At 32.2% G+C, this 14,583-nt stretch overlaps 1 protein-coding gene across 2 annotated transcripts in view; it reads right to left on the bottom strand.

Annotated features, from left to right (window-relative positions):
• Positions 1-4,261: 4,261 nt before the first annotated feature.
• The window catches only part of LOC140060489 (vitamin D3 receptor B-like), a 103,697-nt gene continuing 93,375 nt past the window's right edge, over positions 4,262-14,583 (bottom strand). For both annotated transcript variants that reach the window (XM_072106727.1, XM_072106728.1), the window contains 4 exons: positions 11,534-11,778; positions 10,075-10,361; positions 8,912-9,611; positions 4,262-7,942 (listed from right to left, as the gene is read on the bottom strand). In XM_072106727.1, coding sequence (XP_071962828.1) covers positions 7,698-7,942; positions 8,912-9,611; positions 10,075-10,361; positions 11,534-11,778 — 1,477 coding nt within the window. In that variant the 3' untranslated portion in view covers positions 4,262-7,697. The remainder of the gene's footprint in view (positions 7,943-8,911; positions 9,612-10,074; positions 10,362-11,533; positions 11,779-14,583) is intronic.

Genomic DNA, 14,583 nt, shown 5'->3' with positions numbered 1-14,583 from the left:
AACCATATTTTGACAATGTATTCTATATGATTTCAGAACAATTGTGAGATTTTCGATATCACCGCGCACGTACGCTCGCCGTACAGCCGCCGTCGCCGTAAATTAATGTGACGTCAAGATTAGTGTGCTTAGCAAAATCTACCTTGGTCTTGACTACGTGTGTGGCAGCAGTATGACGTATGTGATGACGTGTGGAATCACTCAACCATATCGCACTCAAAACTTTCCTCTCCTCCTTTTTGTGTGTGGTGTGTGGATGGTGACACACGCGACGCGACGAGTCGTCGGTTTGTGCTGATGTTGGTATAATCATGGAGTAAAAATTTACTCCATGGTATAATACTAGATATGCCTAATACTAGTACCAAAGAACTTATAACACTAGTACTAGGTAGGGCGCCTATAGATGCCTAGCATCCTAGGCTAGCTACACTACTAACCAGATATCTAGTCGGTCTGATAAATTATGTCCGCCGTTTATGAACGCCTAACTTCATAAACTTTTATAATTTAGTCACCATCGTATTTGAATACAAGAGTTAGGCCGGTGGATTACCAACCATAGTGCAATATTGTTGAAATAAATAAATAAATACAATCATCATCGTCTTTATTCACCAAAAAAAAGTTTTGAGTGCGATATGTTTGAATGATTCCAAAGCATCATACGTCATGTTTCTAGCTACTCTCTTAAATTTTGCTAAGCACACACTGACGTCACAACAATTTACGGCGACGACATCGACACGGCCGGCTCTAGGGCGAGGTTGCGCGGCGATGTCGTAAATCTCGCAATTGTTGTAAAATCATATGTACATACCTAATACGTTGTCAAAATATGGTTCTCGGTAAAGTTGTCCTTTAAACTAAACTAAAATCTTCAACTCTTGGGTTGTGTCCTTCAATTGGTCTTAACTTGAGCTTGAATATCAATCTTTAAATTTTAATCTTCAGCCTATTTTTTGTTTGCGTGATCATCTGTTTGTCCGAGTGTCTCTCTGTCCATTAATTAATTCTCTAATGTTTTAACCAACACATTATATTACGTATTAAAAGTCTAAAACCCTTCTTGGCATAGTATACAGGCATCAAGCAGATAGGAGGTAAAATATTGTGAATTAAAAATAATTAACTATCAATAACACTCAGCTCAGCAACAGCAATTTCATTCAAACTGCATATCAGAGGAACTCTGGAGAACAAAGATCATCAACGTCTGCAATCAGACATGATACCAGAAAAAGTTCCACAACAACACAGAGATTTCCAATTTACAAAAATCTTTTCACAAAAGGTCAAAATAGTGGGTAAATGGTTGTTGTTATGTTACTGGTAAATTAAATTGTTACATTAGTGGTTAATGTTACATTTGTTGATTGTTACATTAGTGGGTGATACATGCCTAAATAGGTATATATTGTCAATTTAATAATACAGTATTGTATTATTATTTCATGTGTCTGATGTATTGAATTGTACAGCCGAAGCGAACAAAGATGGCGGTGGTGGTCTTTGCCTCTACATTAATGAGAAATACTGTCATCCAAATAACTCTACGCTTAAGCTTCATAAATGTTCGCCACACTCGGAAGTGCTGGTTGTTGGTATTCGCCCCTACTATCTTCCGAGAGAGTTCTCGCATGTTATCAATGTTATGGTATACATACCTAACAAAAAGCTTGAAAAGCCTGCTATAAATGAGATCGCAGAAATTATCGAAGGTATTGAGTGTAGTCACCCTGAGGCGCTTGTAATTATCAATGGCGATTTCAACAGATGCAAGCTCAAGAAAACAACGGCCACTTATTATCAGCATGTTACATGTAAAACGAGGGACAACGCGATTCTTGATTTATGCTACTCTAGTGTGAAGGATGCCTATATTTCGACCCCACTACCGAACTTGGGCAAATCTGATCATAATTTGATTTTACTCAGTCCTAAATATCGCCCGTTAAATAAGACATGCCAACCAAAAATTATTAATGTACGTAAATGGTCTCCTGAAGCCGAGGAAGCCCTGATAGCGGAATTTGAATCTACCGATTGGGATATTTTTACGGAGGATGAAGATTTGAATAGTATTACTTATGCAGTGAGCTCGTACATAAACTTTTGTATTGATAAATGCGTTCCAGTTAAAAAAGTGAAAATCTACCCTAACAACAAGCCATGGATCACGAAAGGCGTTAAATTACTGTTGTGTGAGAAACGTAAAGCCTTTAAGATGGGCGACTCTAATCGTATGAAAATATTGACTAGAGAGATTAAATCTGAAATAATGAAACAGAAGAACATTTATAGGAAAAAAGTTGAACATAACTTCAGGTCTAATAATATGAAACAAGTTTGGCAGGGTATGAAACTTATGAGTGGTTACACAAACGGTGGTAATACACCCACCTCGATTCCGAATGTTACTGTGCAATATGTTAATGAGTTAAATGAATTTTATAACCGTTTTAATGTTCATGATTTTAAAAAAGAAAGAGAGGCTCTATTTAGCTTGTGTCGGGTGACTGAAGATGATCCCAAATTTAGTATAAGCATTTCTGATGTACATAACAAATTCATGAAACTCAATTCATCGAAGGCTGCTGGGCCGGATAGAATCCCACCACGAGTACTTAAGGTCTGCTCTCCTCACCTTGATGGTATATTTACATTTATTTTCAATATGTGTCTTTCTTATCATGCGTTCCCGGATATTTGGAAACTTTCATGCATAATACCGGTACCTAAGAAACCTAAGATTAACAGCATGAATGATTTGAGACCCGCTGCACTCACGTCTGTCGCGATGAAAATATTGGAACGTATTATTTTAAAAATTATGCAACCTTATGCTGAAAAAGTGTTAGACCCGTTGCAATTTGCTTACCGATCACTCTGTAGTACCAGTGATGCGATTTATTTTAAATTACATAAATTGTATTCACATCTAGATAATGTAAAGAAAGGCCACTCGGCACGTATTATGTATTTTGATTTTCAATCTGCGTTTAATATACCATACAACCCCATATCTTAGCAGACAAAATGTTGAATATGGAGTTTCCCCGTCCGATTGTTCGTTTAGTTTTAAATTTCATTTGTGATAGAAAACAATTTGTTAATATTAATGGTGTTAAGTCAGAAATCGTAACCTCTGACACCGGTGTTCCTCAGGGTACTGTCAACGCACCTAAATTATATTCCTTGTATACGGCGGATTACAGATCTTTAAATGATGAGCTTTGCCCCGTTGTTAAATTCGCTGATGACACTAGTACTATTGGTCTCATAGTTTCAAACAATGATGAAAATTATCGTAGCGAAATACAAAGATTTGTTAAATTTTGTGACGATAATTATCTCCAAATAAATGCATCAAAAACAAAGGAGATGATCATTGATTTTAGGACTAAACATAAATTTAATTTTCAAGGTAAAGAAATTGAAATTGTTGACCAGTACAAGTATCTAGGAATTGTTTTCAATGATAAACTGAGTTGGGGAGACCATATAGACTTCATCAGCAAAAAATTAAGTCCCAGAATGTATTGTATGAGAACTTTATATAAATTTAACTCCTGTGATTTGATGTTACTTTCGTTCTATAGATCCGTTATATGTAGTGTTTGGACGTATTGCCTCTCCTGTTGGGCTGGTAATGTTACCGGAGGGAATAAAGGACGCCTTGAAACTTTCATCCGTCGGGCTGGTAAAATGATTGGTCTGGAACTGCCTTCCTTTACCGATGTGCACCTAGAACACCTCCAGAAAGATTTCGAACGCATTGAGTCGGATGCCTCTCATCCTCTCCACAAAGTGATCATAGACCAACTTAATCCAAGTGGTAGATTGAGGCTCCTCAGTGTGAAAACAAATCGATTTGCTAAATCCTTTATTCCCTCCGGTATCATCCAGTACAACAGGAAGTCAAGAAGATAATTTTATATTGTAATTTTTTAGATGTTTTTATATGAATGGTTTTATGCTATATTTGTTTTTATAGTGTTTTCTTTGTTATTATGACGAGCAATGAATTTCCTTTTTGAGGATCAATAAAAGTTATCTTATCTTATCTTATCTTGTAGGTGGTCTAGTAGGCCAACAAATAATGTGAAAATGAAGTTGCACTTTGATGTTGTAAATCTTATGTCTTATGTACATTCATTATTACAACTAATTGAATAAGAGTAAACAAGTTTGTATTTCATGCAAAGAAATAGAACATTTTAATGCTCATGATGTGTTTTTTATAATTACTGTACATCAATAACATAACCTTTTTTTTTATTACATAAAACAAGTAGTAAGTTTAACCCGAGGCAATTGGAAGCCTAGGGCATGCACACCTACGCCTGTACAACACTATTTTCAGACATTTCAGCTATATATAAGGCACCGGGAACTTTGCCACAATGCGGGCCAATTTGCGTTTTATAAACCTTCATTTGCGATTAAAAGTCAATAATGAAGAACAATCTGGCATAATATACAGGCAAGCAGATAGGTACAATATTATGATCATGAATTAAAAATAATTAACCAAATTGATGATACAAAACAAGTTACACATCGATACTATAGCTAGCTTTTAAACTTAGAAATATAATATGCATTTTTAATAAACGAAAGTGATACCTAGGAATCTAATAAAAAACCTCTACACAGTGCCATGTTACCGTACAATTGAACAGATAACATTCAAATTTGTTTTTATGTATTGAAATAAAACTATCATGTTAACAACATAACATGAAAGGAAAATAGGGACCAGAAAGAAGACTAAGTGATCATTTACATTTGAAATACAACATATTGATTGTACAATGCATCTAGATTCAATTAATGAAATTTCAGCATACAATAGCTATATGGTATACAATTTAATTTAAACTACTGTATAAAATCAGTGGTGAACCGTCATTTATCATTTGTTTTATAACATAATATTCTGAAAAATTGTTTAAATGCACAAAAATACAGATATTGTGATCATAATGCCTTCTATTGATTACAATATATAGCTACAATTATTTGTATGTGGTTACATAGCAATACATGATACATGTGAAATACTAAGTCTGTATGATTCACAACCAATGATGGCATCAACAGATACTGAAGTAAGGTAGTTAAACAAGCTGACACAGTTTCATCTCATTATTTAAATGAATGACACATACTACACCTGTGGTAGTATGCAAAAATATGTTTAGATACACCTGTGTTTAGTTGTCATTAAACCAATTTAAATATTTTTACTGTTTGGGCAAACTGACAAAAATCAATTGTACTAAATTGCGTGACTATGGTACACATGCAATCATGAATTTCAGTTTCAATTGCTTGCAATTCTTAACTAGATTTGCTAAAGATGATTCAATCATTTTTACTAGCAGGCAGCATTACATTAAAATTGAATTAATTATTTAAACAGGAACACTTCTTTTGCTAAATATGTATACCAGCAATGACAAGAGTAAAGGCTATATCTATATTTTAAAAATAGTGAATAATACTGTTGATTACTACTTTGATAATTGTGCTATTTTTTATAATATGCTAAGCATTTCACAATTCTCTCTAAACAAATTGGCGGAACGTTATATCAGCATTTCCAAGCAATTACTAACAATTATTGTTGTAAAACAGGTAAACACTAAGAAAGTTAGGCTGTGTAGCCTTTTGCTATAAACATTTAAATGGCACCTGAAAATAAAAACAAAACAACACACAGTTTATATAAATTGATATATTTTTTATATATAATTCAAATCTCCATAAAATCCATGGGTTTCAAAATATGTACACACAACTGTAATTCTAAATGTACGCTTACATCGACACAAAACTCATCTCATCTCAACTGAAAGGAACTAGTTGAGCAAGAGCGCTTACATCGACCAGTTGAGTTACTTTCAGTTCCTTTTCAACATTAGCGTACGAGAATGTTCTTTGATTTGCAGACCAGAATCATTAAGTTAATTCCACCTGCTACAATTAATTCAAAGCTAATCTATGTTTGTGAAAATATTGAATCAAACCCATTGCACATTTCAACAGAAGAGATCTCTTGCAAGAATTATCATAGAAGCTACAATAAATAGAAATATAGACAATCTAAAATAAAAACCTGCAAATTATCCAACTGATTGGTCAGGACGAAATTAATAAAATTTGGAAACAAATTCTGCAAATAAAAACATATGCTTATGGTAAATATACATAATATAAATATAAAAGTAAAATATCTATTCCAAAGTGGAACAAGTGAATGTGTTGGTGTCAACAGAAATCAATAAACATTTTGTATTCATTGAAGACTGCATATTTGTATATTATACAACATCATGGGTGCTTATCTATTTATCATTATCACTTACATTAGGCAAATTAGATCAAGCTTGAAAGATAAATTTAAGAAAAGAAATTAATAATTACATGGTAAAGAATATTTCTTTAAAAAATGCAAATGTTGTTCAAATTTTGAAATAGCATATCTATGAAATAAAATATATTTCATTTCAATACTTTATTCTTGGTGGGATGTAAACAAAATTCACAAAAATATTTCAGAATGGAAACATACAAAGTATATAGTACATGTATGTAAAACCTTTGTGTTTTGCTTAGATAATACTCTGATGTACAAAATAATGTAATCAAATTTATGAGAATTATGAGTCAAAACAGATTAAATTCATTGTTGATTTGTGCTGAAATAGTTTACTATTTTGACTGCACGTTCAATGGTGTATTAAATGTATCTATAATTATTAAAATATATCCATATAATAAACAACAAGTAGCCAATAGTATTGGTTGGATATTCTTCTGCATTTCATTCTTAATAATAATTTATTTGTTGCAGTGCAAATAAATATAGTAATCCAAATTTAAACTTGCATGGACGGTTGTAATGTATGTAGGAGAATCAAATAATAAACATGAATACCAAATAATCCACAATTGTGTTTTAAGATGTTAAAGTCATTTGCAGAATGGAATTTGAAGGAGTAGTTCATTAGTAATAAATACAGCAAATAAATACTATAGGTTACTGCTAATGTTTTATAGTATAATATTTGTTTTTTATGGTACAGAACTATTTTTCATTTAGCATACCATAAAAAAACAATCAATTCATGGTAATAACATTGTTTTTAGTTTTATATTGAAAGAATCCTTCTCTTTCATAAATTGTACAGTAGCTAACCAGAATTGAATCCTGTGAAATATTTCAACAAATTTTCCATTATTTAAAAAAAAAAAAAATAAGGCCAGAAATCTATATGTACTTGTTAAGTGTCATCACCCTCCCTTGATTTCCGAGCCACCTCTGTTTTTTTTTGTAATTTTTTGAAAATGACAAACAAGAAAAAAAAATATTATGATCAAATCATAACATTTCATTATCCCAAACATTTTCTTGAAGTTAAAAATGTATTAGTGATTCAGTTGTTTATGTTTTAAAAAGTCGGTGTAAATTTATTTCAAATGGTAGCATAAATCAATGTCAAGTACCTATAGTACGTCAAGAAAAACAAGACCCCCCTCCCCAAAAAAAAAAACCCTCCCACCCCTGAAATTTATTCAGAGGTTGACTCTTAACAAATTGTTTTGGCCTAAATAAATAAATGAAAACACAAATCTGGTTTTTACTTTAAAGAAAGATAAGTGAAAGCGTAATATATGTATTTGAGCGATCAAAGACTAAATATTTCATTGATGAGTGGGAAAATTTGTTCAAATTGATTGTCTGGAAGTTTCATCTGCATAATATCACTGATGTGCCGTGTAACCACTTCTCGAACATCTGTCAATTTCATGATCAACTTTGCAAACAGGAGCTTGTCATCTGGATGCGTAATTTTACATAAGTTCTGCAACGTCATTACCATTGGCCTCTGAATGTCTTCTATTCTCTCTTTCTCCATAAGATCTGGACGATCTGTAAAGATAAAAGTTAAAATGCAGCTGTTTTATTAAAAAAATAAAGAGGCAACTTAAGGTCAGTTCCAACTGAGCCAGCGTTCCGCAAACTTTTTATTTTGTTAAACCGTGGCACAACTACACAGCTAAATTAACGTATTGAACTTAAAGCAAACATAAAATAGATTACTAAACCCCACCATGGTTAGGGCTGAGGTAAGAACATTTTAGGAATCAGGACTTATAGGTACCCAAACCCCACCATGGTTAGGGCTGAGGTAAGAACATTTTAGGAATCATGACTTATAGGTACCCAAACCCCACCATGGTTAGGGCTGAGGTAAGAACATTTTAGGAATCAGGACTTATAGGTACCCAAACCCCACCATGGTTAGGGCTGAGGTAAGAACATTTTAGGAATCAGGACTTATAGGTACCCAAACCCCACCATGGTTAGGGCTGAGGTAAGAACATTTTAGGAATCAGGACTTATAGGTACCCAAACCCCACCATGGTTAGGGCTGAGGTAAGAACATTTTAGGAATCAGGACTTATAGGTACCCAGAAATTGCATTGTAATTTGGAGGTTACAGTATATCGCGACGATTATCCAACAAAATTCAGCGCAGTCCGAGGTTTCCCCCTTTATAACGCACACGATGCATGGCACTGTGTCGTTTCAATCTTCACACAAGATTGTGCATTACATCGCGATTTGGTTATGCTCATCTTCGACAAGATTAAACCACATAACTCACAACCATATCAACATCAAACACCATTCATCCTCTTGACATTTCACTGTTTGTTATAAGCTGCTGTGTATTGGTAAACTAAAGGCACTTTTGACACTGGGAAAACATTATCATTGTTTTTTTTGTTTTATTTTTAAAGCCACTCGAGCAACACAGATAGTCCACATATGTTAGGGGCAACCAAAAAAAACCCCCAAAAAACAAACAGAACAAAAATATTATACTATACATACCAGGTGATATTATAGTTATGGCTTGTAATAATGCATATTCTTCTTTTGTCAAATTCATCGCATTCACAGTTTGAACAAATTTCAGTGTAGGTTCTGCTGACGTTCCAAATCCTGATGACATCATTGCATCATAGCTCCACTCACTACCAGTAATATCGTCAATAACGGCATTCTTTTCAGGAACAAAACATTCTGCACATCTTAATATTAATACCTCAAGAATTGCGTTTTTAATTAAAACAGCCTGATCCTCATATGTTAATTCTCGAAACATTGGGATTCCTTTTGTAAATGCAACAGTTTGACGAATAACACAGCCCATTAGAGTCATGTTATACAAAAGTGAATCTGGAGGGTTGTTTGGGTCTATCTCTGGCATACCTCCCATTCCACAATCAATATCAGTATGGCCCATGACTTCTTGTTTTACAGATAGTCCAGTATGATTTTGTCCATTAACATAACCTGATGGCATCATTCTTGTAACATCAACATCATTCATGATACCATCTTCTCCAGACATTGACAAGTTCAAAGGACAATTTTGAGAATTTGAAATTCTCATTTTACCATCTGGTTTAAAACCATTTAATGCAAAGCCCTTTGATCCAAAAAGTGATTGAAGTCCATTGCTGTTTTGACTTCCTAAATCCAATGACGTCTTCATTTTTTCCAAAATTTCATCAAATCTACCATTAGGCTGCAAAAAACAGTAATAATTGATGTGTATTTCATATGACAACATAGTTTTGTGAAATGAATGCTTCAACATTTTGTATATAAATATTATGTACCACATGCTGTAGTGATATCTTTCCAACAAATTCACCATTGAGGAGTTTTGTCCAATGACTTGTCTTGTTAATTGGTACTGCTGCCAAAAAAGATTTCATGAGCTAGAATGTTTTCGTCATATTAATAAACCAATAAATAAATAACCTCTCATTTAATAAAGCTTTCCAAATATAGATTACGAATACAGTATATAAAAATCTAAAACAAATTTAATAATTAAAATGAGCCATTTGCATTTTGGGTAATGTTTTCATTGACAACCACCCACTGATGTAAATGTTTTTAGGAAGAACTTTACTGTTAGCAGAAATGTGGTCGATAACAAAATGGTTTAATCTTTTATAATCCTAACAAAAATAATTACATACTTGATGAACTTTATTTGATGTTTTTGCAGAAACTTTAGCCTTTTCTAAGCAGCGTATAAGTTCTTCTTGGTCTGGCAACAATTTAGGAAACTTTTCATCTCTCATTGTTTGTATGGAATTGACAGGGCCTTGACATGGTTGAGGGCTAACAGTCTGCTGTGGAGATTGCTGTTGAAGTTGCTGCTGTTGGTGTGCTTGTTGTTGCTGTTGTTGTTGATGGTTTTGTTTCTTTTTGTTCTTTCTTTCTAAAGGCTTACGAGTTTCAAGCCTTTTCTCATCCCAAACACCTACAGGATATTAAAAAAATGTTTCAATTCGTTTCCATTGTAAAATATATTTATATTTACCAATGTAAACCTTTAAACAATAAACATTATTTATATGTAAATGTTACTTTATTCGTAGGTGTTGATCATTAAAAGTAACTACAACTATCTTTTACTGGTTATAGTTTTTACCAAATGATTTGCAAAAAAATTAAAGCAGCAGATGCTTTGAGATAAGAGTAAATTCCAGGTATATATGCTTCTATAAATTCAGGATTTCCAGGTAGTTGTAGTAAATCTAAATAATAAGATACAGGAACTGACAAGCCCATATGATTGTGAAAGCAATCATGGAAGTCCCATGTATTTAACAATAGAATTCTACTAGTACTACAGCTACTTACTACTCAGTTTAAAAGTTCAAGGTTTTTATTTCCAATCATATAATAACCAAGTTAAACAAGAAAAGAAATATTACCTAGTAGTGATCTTTCTATTTTAACATAGTTGTTGCAATTTAATTCATAAAAATAAGTAGCTTTTGCCGTCAATGAAATTGAATGGTTAAACGCAAGACTAAAATAAGATAATCTAAATTACTGTATAATTATCAATGTTATTATTATCTGTATTCATTCTTTACGTTATTTAACCAGTATATTGTAGATATGTGCGTAACGTTTCGACTTTCCAAATCTGGTCAACAAGTCGAAACGTCGCACACGTATCAATACTGGTTTAACCTAAAGAATTATATACAAATGTTTTGAAAATGTTATTATCATTATTATTATTATTATCATTATACAATAACAATATTCTTTTGATGAAAATCAATTAACTAAACTACCTTCATAAACATTATTAATTGACATGGAATGTGCTTGGTGGTTGTCAGTTCGGGAATTACGCCAGAACACTATAAATAACATCCGAAGGGATTTGGTGATACTAGAAATCATTGAACTCTGAAATATGAATTTCAACAAGTACACCTGAACACCACCCTCAGTTGGCAAAAACATTTTGTAGCAAGAATAGTTGGATTGTGAACTGAAAGTTTTACTTTAATAGTTAAGAAAAAAAGAAATGATGATAAATAAAATTATTATTTTTTTTAGATGTGCCTTTAGGCAGTTATTATTCAAGAGAACGGATTTTAAATAAACAGAAGTACAGAGAACAAATCTTACGTTCTGGTTTCATTCCTACATCAAGACATTTTTTTAAACGACAAGCAGGACAATGACGACGTGTGTACAAATCCATCACACAGTTTCCATTAGCTTCACATGTAAACTTTGCTTTGCTTTTAATCTTCCTGCCAAAAAAACTCTTGCAACTTTCACAGGAGATGACAGTGTAGTGGAGACCACTTGCCTTGTCTCCGCACACAAGGCACTTCTGTTTCGTGTAGTCCACAGACATTTTTTCAAACCTGTAAGAAAAAGTTAAAATATTTAAATCGATTTCAACTTGAAAGTATTTTAATTCTTAAAAGGACACACCGTACTGTAATATTGGAATATATGAGAAAAATATTTGCCATTTACTACTTTGTTAATATAAAGTTACTTTGATAACAAATTAATATAGGTTTGTTTTATTTATCAAGATACTATTATGATGGCCTGAATGACCTCGCCTTTTTTTTATTTACAATATAGAGGAATAAAAATACTAGGAAGGATAGAATGGCATACTTCTACTAGTAGAAGCAGAATACATTTTAAAAAAATTTAAAAACCTGAAAATACATTTGACGTTTAGCTAATTCACTGTCGTAAGCCTAAGGTACAGGTATGCTGTTAGCCTGCTAATTGTGGTTGTGTCTTTTCATGGGTTGGTGTTCGACTGAAGGTTAAAATCACCTTTGTGTTTTTTCTTTCATTTTTTAGTTTAAATTTTAAATTGACTGATACTGATAGTAGGTTCAACGATGAAACCAGGATGTGAATGTGTATGAATACTAATAAATTAATTCAAAAGATACTCAAACTAAACTATCAATTATTACTTGTTCAGGCTTATACAAATCACATGCTTTGTTCGATTTGGCTTATTATCATCGGTTATAAATATCAAGAAAAGAAATTAATTTATGTCATTGAGATGTGCAGCAGTTATGCATTACTTTAAATCAATGGAAAGTAAAACTATTAGGATTAAACAACAATCTATAGTCTTATGTCACCCATCATAATGCTACGTCAGTATTGTGTGTGCATTTGCAAAACTACCATTTACAGTAGGAACAAATTGAAGTGATGGGCCATTAAATTTGACACAGAAAATTAATCTTTTCAGAGTAATTATTACTTGTAAGGCTAGATAGATATTTTTATTGTACGTATTCCTCTTAAAACATACATCAATTAGGAAACAGTGTACAAAGTATAGGCAATTAATTGTTATACCTTATATCATGGTACAGGATATAATTAGTAAAACTCCAGTGACAAAAAGAATCTTGTACAGCAGGAGTATTATATGCTAATAAAAACCTCTGAAGTTAAAACAACTTGTTATGGCAATTTAAAATTCACAGTTAAAAATAGCTGCCTATAAATAATCTATATTTTAATCTGACAAGTTTTTTAAAAAAATCATTAGAATTATATTTATTATTTATTGTTGATATTAAAATTATGGGTAACTGATATTGTTTGTGCAATAAATAACTAAGAATATAGAAAATATTGTATATGTTGAATTTTCTGTGTGTAATTTTCAGACTATAAGTAGAAATAAGAAATGATACATATTTAATTTGTATGCATTGCATTCCAATGTGTAAGGCTGTATGAACAAACAAAGTTGTAAATTATAATACTGACAAGAAAGTGAAATGCTGCTGCACATCAATGTATTGAATTGTTGATTAAAACAATTGTTTCTTTGTTAGTGAGTATCTCAAAATAACTAAATAACTATAAATACAAATGAAATATTCTGTATAGTCATAGATACATATTTTTATACTTATTGCATTGGAATCAGGAGGAAACAGTCTAGGATGAATTAACAATGACTAAAAAAAAAAAACCAACCCATCCATGACACATTCACTAATGTCCTACTCCACAATGCAGAATTGCTGGCCATTAGCCTAAAAACAGAATTATGCAATAAAACTGAAAATACATTAAAAATAAGGCAATGGGATATAAAAAGCTAGATTGATAGGAGACAATCTGACGAGCAACACTAGCTGCTACTTAAAATAACTGCATTTAACAGAGATGGATGAATTTCATTTTAAATTATGCAAAAGTACACACCAAGAAACATGAAACATCTATCAGTCTTATGTAGCATCTAATAAGCCTGTTATCCAGCAATAGAAAAAAGGTACTAATTGCAAAAATGTAGTACAGTATGGGCTAATTTCAAATATATACCATAAAACAAATAATTATCCCGTTTGGTCTATATTAAAAGTATATCATTTTATTTCTAGTACAGCTTGTAATATTACTATACCATATTTATTTGAATAAACACCCTGCTTTGAATAAACGCCCCCATAGAACATCGTTTGAAATAAACGCCCCCATATAACATCGTTTGAAATAAACACCCCATATAACATCGTTTAAAAAGCCACCTGAACAATAAACGCACCGGGGTGTTTATTCAAATAAATACGGTATATGCTTCTTTCTAAAGACCATTTTTTTTTCATTTAAAGTACACATTAAAATAGAGAACTAACAGCTGGAAAATGTTGAAAATTTATGTTAATCTGTAAGTGAAAATGTTTAAATCAATAATGACCTCTGCACTTAATCACTTTCTCAAACAGTTTATCTTTTGTATAGATTTTGGTCCTCATGAATTAAATTTAAACATTTTTATAAGATACAATTTTAACCAGACTTTAACAAGATTACATTACAAACTTCGGCAAATCGCAGACTACGGTTACGAATAGTGGGAGCTGTTCTACAACTAGTAAAGCTAAAGAACTCCTTGCAACCACTAACATCTAGTAGTTGCCAGATAAAGATTTGTTAGAAACAGTTGAAACGTTGCACATGTACGTATTCATTGTTTAATGTAAAGAATTATATACAGATTAAAGATATGGTCAAGCGCTTTGTTTATTCAAGGTAGTGTTTATTTTTTAGGATGTAATTTGGTAATATGTATAATCAATTATATTCTACCTAAATAACGAGGAGGCATTTATTCCAAACAATATTTGATGGGGCTGTTTATTCGAAGTGGGGGTATTTGAATA

This window comes from Antedon mediterranea, chromosome 10 (genome assembly GCF_964355755.1).
Source record: "Antedon mediterranea chromosome 10, ecAntMedi1.1, whole genome shotgun sequence".
Classification (NCBI taxonomy): domain Eukaryota; kingdom Metazoa; phylum Echinodermata; class Crinoidea; order Comatulida; family Antedonidae; genus Antedon; species Antedon mediterranea.
The sequence above is the reverse complement of the archived record's forward strand: the minus strand, read 5'-3'. Positions and strand labels throughout refer to the sequence as shown.